Raw genomic sequence first — 12,178 nt, 5'->3', positions numbered from 1 at the left:
CACTGATATTTAATTTCGTGGTCTTGCTGAAGTCTGCATACATACCTATAGAAAAATTATCATTCATTGAATATTTAATTTCGTGGTTTGACTGTGCCCACGAAATCCACGAAAATTGGTATCCAACGAATAATAATGAATCCACAGTATGTGGTTTAAATTTCAAAAGAATTTTTAAAAATTTGATTGTGTAGGGCTTTGTCTTCTTTGCAATCACCCTAATTATAAAATTCACAGAATTTTTCTTTCTGACCAAAATTGTTGCAAGAGTGGCATAGAACCTTTCTACCATGTCTATAGTTTTTTTATTTTCAATTATGATTTGGTTCACCACAGTGAACACAATACCTATCTGATTGATCTGTATGCTTTAATATACTAAAATGCATGCTGACTGATCTAAGGAACGCTGTTGTCCCTTTTTATGACAAATGAATTCCATCATGATGAAAAAAAGAATAAGAAAGATTGTAATTCTTATCATAAAACATTGAATGCTGTACGGTGACCTATAGTTGTTAATTTCTTCTTTTTCGTGTGAGGAGTTGTCTCAATCATACCACAGCTTCTTATTTTATGTTTAGAAATAATGTTCTTACATAAAAATGAAAAGTTGTAACACTGTAATAATTTCTTTAAATGTTGTATTCTATCGATATTAAAATTAATGTTGATTTTGATGAATTACAACATAACTTAATATGAATTGCTGCACAATAATGATTTCACATCATATTGAAACCGTGTAGCGATATTTTGAGAATACACAGGGTCATGTTGTTCTCAGACTATTTATGATGTGAACACTTAATGCGTTGCGTTTGTATTAATTGATACTTAGGTCTGAAAAAAAAACACAATTTATTCATCATTTGTAATGTCATTCTATATCAGAATTTGCTAGTTGTTTTAAATCAGTACTTTTGTATATATGTTAGTTGTTGTTATTGTGCTGAGTGCTAACCTGACCAGTCGAGACGTTTCCAACTGATTTTGACAGTTTTTTTTATTTGTAGTGATGTTGTACCAATGTCCAATGTTAGGATGGCTATTTTCTAGTACATACTTGCTGCTCACAAGGAAGCTATTAAACCAAGAGTTCCAAATGGTGAAGTTGAAATCATCCCTTCGTAAATTTTACGGACGACATCACGAGTTGGTTGACCGTTATGGAATAACCGTATCACAAATGATATCGGATATGTTCCTTACGTCGTAACTACAATCCCCTTCCCTTTCCTGAATGTGACCTACCGAATAAGATTGTTTACCGGATTTGTTATCACATAAGCAACACGACGGGTGCCGCATGTGGAGCAAAATCTGCTTACCCTTCCGGAGCACCTGAGATCACCCCTAGTTTTTTGGTGGGGTTCGTGTTGTTTATTCTTTAGTTTTCTATGTTGTGTGCTGTTGTTTGTTTGTCTTTTTCATTTTTAGCCATGGCGTTGTCAGTTTGTTTTAGATTTATGAGTTTGACTGTCTTTTGGTATCTTTCGTCCCTCTTTATAAAGTCGATATTTTCATCTTCCTGTTCTGCGTCGACAAGTCCTAGTGCCTCCAATTTCTAAAACACTTCATAATTATTTTCTTTATTTCATGATTGGTCAAATGATAAACATTCTTATAGCTCCCGATTTACGATTCAAATATGGTGATATTGGACCAGACAACAAGTAACTAAGTTTAGATTTAACAGTTGTAGGGTCCTTAGTTCTTATAATGGTATGAAATTTCATTAAAGATCTATTCTATCTACAAAAATACACTAAAATTGTTGTTATTTTTTATTAGATGTGCTTATTGTAATCATTTAAGATGTCTGCAATCTCGGGTATCATTTCCACAATTATTTGTTATCGGAGTTGATATTGTTTAACTACTAAAAGGTAAATGGGTATTGTTTCTCCTTCTATAGGCTCATCGTATATTCTTGCATTCGGTAAGTGTCGATCTTTAGTGCGTGTATTTCCAAAATGCAGAAAGATGAATCACTTTTGTAAATACATGTACTGCCTTTATGTCTAGTTTTAAATATGTTAAGCTAATTTCTCCTTCCCGAAGGAACGCATTGTTTATTCATCAAATAATATATAAGTATTCATTCCTTGACGCTCATTTCAAACGGATGCTATGGTGGTTTTGAGTAATACGCTAATACGGGATTGTATTACAGACAAATTGAAACTTGTGGCGGTAACTTCAGCGTTTTATGACGTTCCGTATTTATTTACAATTAAGGCTTAGATAAAGTATGACTGACGAATTTTTGCTTTGTTTCTGGCGGTTGTCAAATTTATCTCGTGTTTGCGGGTAGTCTCTTTCATTGGCGTTTGTTTAAAAAGAAGTTGTTGTCGGTAAATATTTTTTGTAACTGTGACTGATGAGGCAAGTTGAAAATTATGACTTGCTTAATTTGAACATTTCTTTTACGCAAGTGTCTTATTTTAGTATTCAGTAATAATTTATACTCATCTGTCTGTAGAATTTCATCCTTATCATCCTCGTCCTTTGTTCAAATGAGAATTTCTTTAACCAAGGAACTACTATTCTTCAGCTTTTGTGAAAGTGTTTCTAACACTTTGGTACTTTCTTCAATCATCAAATCCTGCTCCTAATCTGCTTCTGTCACATCTCTTGTTATATCACTTTATTACATTGGTTGCAATGAATTACATTGATTTCCCAGTTAAATACAAACCGATAATTCCACATGTGAAATAACGTGGTTATTTCACTCTCTGACGTCATACAAGAATAGGCGTTGTCAAGACATCGATAACGGCGGACAAAAAAAAATATAGTTCCTTATATGTTTTACATTAATTTCCTTTAAAAAAGCCATTAGCCATTAGCCAATGTAATAAAAAAAAAAATAACTAAATAAAGAATTCAAATATCGACAAATATTCAACTCGTGACCGAACAATACTGCTAATTAACTCATGCGCTACGTGTATTCGTGAATGTGTTGTTCCGTCACTCGTAGAATATTTTTCTCTATTTGAATTCTTCAAATAGTTATTCTATAGTGTCCTGCTCTTACCACTTACAATTAACTTCTCATGAGAACACGGCACCAAAATGTATTTAGATATAATATAAAGTCTCTTTACTTTGAGTTGTGTTACTTTTATGTTTAAAATCTATATCTGAGTCACCAATACAAATGTACAAAGTAACATCATAAACATAAGACATAAAATTACTGAAACATTACGTTGTTAATTTGCAGTATAATTCAATATGTACATAGGCTTCAATCTTAATTGAGAAAATAGAGAGGACCCTAGAATTAGAATTGGGTATAAGAGACCTGCTGTATAATGAGTCGTTTTTGTCGCACATCGATTACAATTGTAAAAATGCAAATCGTATTTCAAAACAGAAAAATGGACCCTCACTGAGAATCTGAAAAAAATATGATATATGAGTATTCATTTCTTGATGCTCAAGAATAAAGGTATAACACAAATTAATAGGAATAATTTGATTTGATTTGATTTTTTATGTTTCAACGCCACTTTTAAACACCGCGTTTATGCTATTTCGTGGCGGCCTATTTTTATTGGTGGAGGAAGCCGGGGTGCCCGCAGAAAACCACCGACCTTCCATAGGAAAACTGACAATCCTAGTCAATTAAGATTAAAGTCGAGTGCACCCGCACGAGCGGACATCGAACTCACAACCTCAGTGTGACTGGCTAGTGATTTCAGTAGTAACTACTTAGACCACTCGGCCAAAGAAAACATTTGATGTATATACTTTATATAAACATGTAAACACCTTAACCACATTATTATTTTTAACTCTGTTTCATGTATGACTTACAATCCAGTTATTTACAAATAGTATATACTTTATAATATGTATTAACACACCCAAACTAAAGGAGATTAAGAACATAATATATTTAATTATAGATATTGAAATATCATTTATGGAATAGTAATAGAATTATCGGTATAAATATTCATTGTTTTATTAAAGGCATCAACACGTGTTTAACATAACACATTTTCAGACATATTTAAAGCATAGTCTATATTTAAACAAGCATTTGATATCATTAGTTTTTACAGTATACGCGTGTATTTCTACGGAGAATTAGGAGTGACTACTATTATTAAATTATTATTCCTAATTTCTAAATTAAAGTGTTTTATGTGAAATACTCGAAATACTTAGGATTCAAAATACTAAGGATTTTTTTTTATTCTAGACATAGCCGTATTGTGCTCAACTTTTTGGAATTTTGGGTCCTCGTTGCTCTTCAATCTTATACTTGTTTGGCTTTCTATTTCTTTTGATCTGCTTCTCACTGAAATGTAACTGATATGGAAAGAGGTAACATTAGAACTTGATGAATTTGATTTTTTTTACGTTAATGTCTTATGTAAGCATTCAAAAAGAATTTATATTTATCTGTCTGTAGAGTTTCATCCTCAAATTCCTCGCAGTGTTAGAATTTTTAATTGAGAATTTTGTCATTCAACAACTCTACAGACAGATAAATATAAATTCTTTTTGAATGCTTACATAAGACATTTTCGTAAAAAAATCAAATTCATCAAGTTCTAATGTTACTTCTTGCCATATCAGTCAACGTTTCAAATTATGAACACCGTATAACAATTATGTTGATGTACCCATATTTTGACTATTTTATTTATTGTGTCTGTTTAGTTACCGCATCATTGTAAATATAACGGAATTTGATGAGACTGTCATCAAAGTGAGAGGGTTAGCGCTATAAAACCAGGTTTAATCCACCATTTTCTACATTTGAAAATGCCTGTACCAAATCAGGAATATGACAGTTCTTGTCCATTCGCTTTTTATGCGTTTTGTTATTTGATTTTGCCATGTGATTATGTCTTTTCGAATTGATTTTCCTCTAAGTTCAGTATTTTTGTGATTTTACTTTTTTTTTCAAGGAACTAATAATCTTCAGCTTTTCGGTTCTTTTCTTCAATCTATGCTCCTCGTTTGATTTTCTCAATAGTCTTGTTACATACATCACTTTTATGTTCTTCTCCTTCTTCTTCCAGTTTTACTTTCCATAGCGTCACAAATGTATTGGAATATACGAATAAGTCTCTATACTGTCCCTCTGGTATCTTTCGTCCCTCGATGGCAATGTGTTACTTTTATGTTCAAAATCTAATTCTAAGGTGCCTATAAAAAGGTACCAAGTTATGTCATAAAAAATAGACAACAAAACTTGGACCCTCACTGAGAATCTCCAAAAGTTATAATATGAGTATTTATTCCTTGATGCTCAATGATTAAGGTATAACACAAATTGATAGGAATACATTTGATGCATATACTTTATTTAGAGTTGTGAATTCCTAAACCACCATTTCTGATCTATTCAGCACGGTTAAATAAAAAAAAATGTTTTATTTAAAAGCAAAGGCTATGTCATTGCAATTATAATGCCTGTTCTTTAATTAACTGCAAAAACATCATCATGTTTTACTTTGTTTCCTCCATGACTTACAATCCAGTTATTTACAAATAGTGTACGATTTTTAATATGTATAAAAACACTCAAAAGAAAGAAGATTAAGAACATAATATTCTTAATTATAATTATTTATGGAATACTAATATGATTATTGGTATTAAGATTCATAGTTTAATAAATTATCGCCACGTGTTTAACATAATACATTCTCAGACATATTTAGAGAGTAGTCTGCAAAACTAACATTTAATATCATGAGTTTATATATCATACACATGCCATTGTACGAAGAATAAGGAGTGACTTCTAGTGTTAATTTTTATTATTCATTTATAAATAGAAGTGTTTTATACTATTTGGTCTCCAGCCGATGTCACTGTTAGTTACAACGTTTGCCGTTTAGTTTTTAACATCATAGAATGAACTTATTACATATCTTATACTTGAAATATCGCAAAACAGATTCGACACAAGACCAACTTAGATCGTCTCCTCCTTTATAATAGCTCTGTTCTGGACAGCCTTAACGTAATATTTACGAAAGTTAAAAATTGTTTGACTATCGTTGATCATACCAGAGTATAACATGTTTTGTTAGTTAAGCTGAACACAACACTGCAAGTATATCGAATTTGATTAGAGCCATAAAGTCTTACATTACTGGAATATCGCTGATCATACCAGAGTACATGTTTGATGCTATCACAAATTGTTTAAGCTGAACAAAACACTACAAGTATATCGAATTTAATTTGAACCATGAAATTATGCACCCTTGAGATAAATAATAAATCTGCGGTGTTGCTTGAAACCAATTATTGGAATTCCAAATATAGTAAATCATAGTCAAGCAATTAATTAAATACTGCACCAAACACACGGTAAAAGTATATCTGTGATCGGTCTGTGATAGCCTTTAAATATGTGTTTTACTGATTGACTTTACTACATAATATTTTATGTTTAATTTTTTTTAGAAATATGTGGCGGTATTCTTCAACAGTCTTCAGGGTATATATCTCCACCATTGATAAACAACACCTATCAGTCTAACAGTTTTTGTCGATGGGAAATAAAAAGTAGCAGAAATAGCAGCATTATTTTAACATCAACAGATTTTTCTGTAGAAGAATCCCCCGGATGTATGTAAGTAGAGAGAGTCGGAAAGTTGAAACTGATCTATATCCCAATTTTTGGCATTATAACATATTTCTTCTGTTTATTTGCTCAAACACTTTGTTTTCAATAAATTACACTTTGTTTTCAATATACGATAGAATTCCATGAGAGTATCATACAAGTGAGAAGTTTAAATCACCCTTTTCTACATAGGTAAATGTTTCAAGTCTGGAATATGACAGTTATTTTCCATTCGTTTGAAATGTTTTGCTTTTGATTTTTCCCCATAAAATAGGGTATTTTCCGATTTAAACTTTCATTGGATATAAGCATTTTTAATATTGTACTTTTAATCATTGCAGTGATAATTTAATTCAATACAAAATGTTCATATACATTCAGTTTTATCATTATCCTACAGTATTACTTTTTTTTATATACGCGTGTTTGCTCAAAAGTTGTAACACATTCACTTATTATATGAAAAGCTTATAGAAGAATTTCTAATTTGCGATCAAGATCGTAAACATTTTGTATCGAAAATCGTTCTAATAAAACCAATCATTTTATGAAAAAGTTTGACGTTTTTGTGCTTTCTCACGGATTACATACGTGCCAATTTGTATTTTGCTGATAATATCATGAGATAATTACATTTATTCGTTTTCAAGGAAACATACTATTGCTAGTATTAAAACAAAACGGAATTTTTTATTGTGTAAATCATCACATCAAGGATAATAGGGTTCAACTTTACATGAAATTAAAGGGAAAAGTGAATTTACTTTTAGACATCAAATCATATTTTCTATAGTCAATTAAAAAAATCGGGAGAAAATCGTCTAATTATCATCAAAATCAGTCGAAACACACCAATACATCGAGAGAATTACGAGTCATTTATAGACTGATAAACTATCATTTTTCAGTTAGTCACCAGGAATTAACTTTGAATTTACAAACGCAAGCAAGTAGGTATTTATAATATCAGAAAAGTGTATTGTTTTCAATCATTAAAATTTGTAAAGTATCAAGTTTGGCGTGTCTCTGTGACGTCATTAACTTTGATTTCATATTAGCCTTAGATGGGTATGTAAATTGCAAAATGTGACTATATGCAACAGCCTTCCTCTAGCAAAAATAAATTGTACACAATTTTAAAAGACATATCGTGGTCAAATGTTTTGTGGGTGTGCAAGAAGCTGTTGCTAATGTAACAAATTTAACACTTGTAAGATATAATCACAAACGTTTGACAGACTAATGCCATGTGGGCAGTTGAAAGACGTTAATGTATCAATGAACTCCGATTGCTTTAGATATTGGTGTTTTGATCCTTCATGTAAGTTAAATTAAGCAATAATGATCCCAAAAGAATACACTTAATAGAATAGGGATGAGTACATTAAATTCGTTTTTTGAAAGCATCATAGTACATACGATTTTCATTTATATCATTAATTATTTTGTACATCTTTAGGAGGAAAGAAACAAAACTGAATTGACACGTGCTACAGCGACATAAAAGCCGCGAAATACATTATGATGTATAATGATTAATAACCAAATCGATATTTCGGTTAATGGATATCGTTTTTTATTTTTGTTATTAAACAACAAATAAAATATAGGCTTATAAAGTAACCGATTTCTAGATCCAATTTCGCAGGACACTATTTGTTGTTTTTGAAATATTCCTCAATAATTCAAAACCATATAATTTTGTAGTTGTCGAAACGCAAAAATAAGAGACTAGTACAAGAATTATTAAATAAAAACAATAGTACATATAAACAATAATAGCGATGTATTTACGATACGGGTTAAGCTTTTCTTAAAAACTTTTATGATGGTGTGATACTAAATCCCTAACAAGAGGGATTGTACTCGATTTTCATATGACCAAGACATAATTTTTCAGTCAGATTGATTGAAGTCTGGAGCTGGCTTGCCAGTAACTGTTTATAGGGATTTGTAATTTATGTATCTTTGTCATTTTCCTTTATTTCTTCTGATACTTTTTAATGACATCGGACTCGAAACGTCTTTTAAACATATTTTTAATAATTGTATTTCTGAGTATTTGCTTATTCTACATTGGCTAAAGGTCTAGAGGAAGGTCGAGATCTTACAAAACATGCTTCACCCCGACGCATTTTTGCGCCTGTCCAAAGTCAGGAGCCTATGGCATTTTGTAGTCGTGTTTGCTTTTAGTTTTAGTTCATTTTTATGTTTCGGTGTTTAATGTGACGTCCATTTCCACTTAACTAATACACATGTTAGTTTACGGGTCAGCTGAATCTTGACTCCGGGTGCGATATTTCCTCGTTATGTTGAAGACCCATTGCTGGCCTTGGCTTTGATACTCTTGGACACATCACGCATTTCTATTATCAATAAAACTTTTTATCATATCATCAATTATCTATAAATAAAACATATAAACAAATAGTTTTTTTCACGCCTAACGTGTATACCATCGCTAGGCGTGAAATCTTCTAGCTGTCTTAACACATGGTGCAACACTCGAATTTATAACATAACATATATCTAGTTGCAATTTGACGGCACACTTTTTGTTTTTAAATATATATATATATTTGCATTAAAAACCATTTAATAAGTATTTGTTGTTTTAAAAAAACGCAAGACCAATGATAACAAAAACTTACACAAGTTACAAGGATTATGTCTTTTTTTTTCTCGAATATACATTTTGTCTACTATAGTCTAATCAGTGGCGCTCAAATCAAAAGGGTTAAAATCCCCAAAAAATTACGAAGTAAGGATGGCACGTTCTATATTTGATCACTGCTATTATTACTTACTACTTATACTACTTATAATGACTATACATTATCGAACATTAAGTGCATGTTATTATACAAAAATATACTGTCAAATACATAGATGTCGGATATTTTAAACATACATGTATTTAATAAAAAAAAAAAAGTTTTAGCACCTATATACGCTGTTCAGAAATAAAAAAAAGTTTTAATACTGTAATCTTTGTTATAAAATTGAAAGGTTTAGGTAGTTACAAATAGATTTAACCATTTTATTCTAAAAATACTGTTCTATTGTCAGGAATATTACAGATGTTTTCTATTCTTTCCGTTTGTTGATTCAGTGTAACACTCGATTTTGTCTGGTTTAATAGAATTTTCTCTTTTGTGAATTACATTGGAGTTCGGTATAAATGTTAATACTCATTTGAAAATTGGAAGTAAAGTTAACGTCTCCTTGTATAATAAATGACAACCTTACTATTGTTTGTCTGTTTGTCCTTTTCATTTTTAGCCATGGCGTTGTCAGTTTGTTTTCGATTTATGAGTTTGACTGTCCCTCTGGTATCTTTCGTCCCTCTTTTATGCCATATTGATAATGGTTAAATGTAATCTTGATCAAAATTACGCATACTATTTCAAACATTTCAGGAACTAGGCATATGTAACCTTAGCCGTATTTGGAACAAATTTTAGCAATTTTGGGTCATCAATACTCTTTAACTTTGTTTTTGTTTGGCCTACAAACTATATGATTCTGAGCGTCACTGATGAGTCTTATGTAGACGAAACAAGCGTATGGCGTATAAAACTATAAGCCTGGTACCTTTGATAACTATTTGAGTTTGGATTATAATGTATATTTTCAAAATTTGAATTGCTAACTTTTCAAGTACGTATATTTCGTCCGCGTTCACACTGCCCATGTGAAACGTGTTTTGTTCACACAAGTCGTATTGTTTACATCTTTGAAATAAAAGCAAATCAATAGCGTTTCATAGTTAATTGTACTGTTGGCGAGTGTTTCCAGAATAAACGCGGTATTTATTTATAATCAATGTTCAAAATTTCAATTAAACTTGTTTCATACTTGTTTAAGCCTCAGAGTGAACACGGACTAAGTAAATTGATTTATTTGTTACGTTGAATGATTTAAGTGAACCATTTTCGTCAAATCCAGTAGCTATATTCCGTTTCCCACAGACTTAATTGGGTAAGCGTTATCACAATCTACTTTTATTGACCATAGCTATACATGTATTTGGCAAAATGTTTAGGAACTTTTAACTGTCCCTGTGTCCCTGTGGTATATTTCGTCCCTCTTTGGTCCTCAATGCTTTTTAATTTTGTTCTTCATTTGGCCTTTTTAACTTATTTTGATTCGAGCGTAGTCTTTTGTAGACGAAACGCGTGTCTGTCGAAAATACAAATGTTCAATCCTGGTATCTATGATGAGTTTATTTACATTGTAATATTGTTGTTCATGTTGTTGTACGTCGTTGGTTGACACTGATGGTTAATTTTATATTCATTTTTGTTCCATTTAGACATCTAACGGTAAGTTCTTGTTCAAACATTTTTTCTTTCTAGAAGTAAGTAACTGTTGATTTCGATGTACAAAAAAACAAAAGAGAAAAGATAGCAGTAAAATAATCAAAAGATACATGGACCTCTAGAATGGCGTTTTTTTGCAAAACATATTACTTTTCACCTCACAAAAACAGCATGCATCAGATCATAAAAAAGTCATGACCACAATTGTTTATCACACAGTACAAACGCTGTCATTATGTTTGTCGGTTTGTATGCCAGCACTTTGTTTGTCGAACAATTAAAAATCTGGTTTACTTTTAAAGATCAAACGTTTTAAGACACAATGTTGAAAGGTGGATACAAAAATATATATACGATTCTTATGTTTTGTAGTTTGCTTTTCGTGATTTTTTTGGTATTTACAAGTCGGAAACTACTTTGCTATCTATAGATCAAATTTTTGCTTTTATGGATTTTTGCAATATTTACACACAGTAAAATACATCTAGTTCCATTTTGTTTTTATGAATTATTTTCAAGACTTTGTAGGCTTTATAAAGTATATATGGGTGTGTACAGTTGGTAATGTCTGATCATTTTTGCTATTCTTTAAAGTTTTAAAGATAATTGTTGAAATGAAGTAAAAAGTTAAAACTGTAAGGAGACGATTGACAATTCAATTCATATTGCGATACTTGTAGATCTTTATTTTATTTTGTTTATCAATTTTGCCGGTATCGTTTTGGTTTTATCTAAACATTTTCAACCCAAAACGCACAAAGTCGTAAAATCTTCATTCAAGGACAACATCTTGAATTAGGAAAATATCGAGAACTTCGGTCATCCTTACATGTTCCTATTTGAAGAGCTTGCCTTGTTGATTTTTTGCGCTATTATTTAAGGTTCCCCTTATTATTGTTTTATTCAAGATGATAGCCGACATAAAAAGCTTACGTGTGGCTGAAATCTACAATGAACAATTCATATAAACTTAAAGGATTAAGATAGTACATTAGCGTTTATTGCATATAGTATACATTAATATAATGTTCAGTGTTCACTGAATCAACAAGTCTTTTAAATATATGTTTATACTTAAATAATTGGATTCCTCCAAGTTTCTTTCAGATTTTTCAATGCACGTTTAATAAAACAAGGAAAATGTTTCATACCTTCCACTATTTCTGTCTCCCTTAGTATATCATTTAATATAGGTACTAATTTTGCCACATTTTTGTCTTGCTATGAACTTCTACTTTGTGCT

General features: G+C 31.0%; 1 protein-coding gene across 2 annotated transcripts in view; it reads left to right on the top strand.

The window, feature by feature from the left end:
- The window catches only part of LOC139524656 (mannan-binding lectin serine protease 1-like), a 123,302-nt gene that overhangs the window by 7,717 nt on the left and 103,407 nt on the right, over nt 1-12,178 (top strand). For both annotated transcript variants that reach the window (XM_071319632.1, XM_071319641.1), the window contains exon 2: nt 6,451-6,619. In XM_071319632.1, the coding sequence (XP_071175733.1) occupies nt 6,451-6,619 (169 nt within the window). The remainder of the gene's footprint in view (nt 1-6,450; nt 6,620-12,178) is intronic.

The sequence above is a fragment of the Mytilus edulis genome, chromosome 1 (genome assembly GCF_963676685.1).
Source record: "Mytilus edulis chromosome 1, xbMytEdul2.2, whole genome shotgun sequence".
Classification (NCBI taxonomy): domain Eukaryota; kingdom Metazoa; phylum Mollusca; class Bivalvia; order Mytilida; family Mytilidae; genus Mytilus; species Mytilus edulis.
This window is presented reverse-complemented; position numbering and strand designations above follow the sequence as displayed.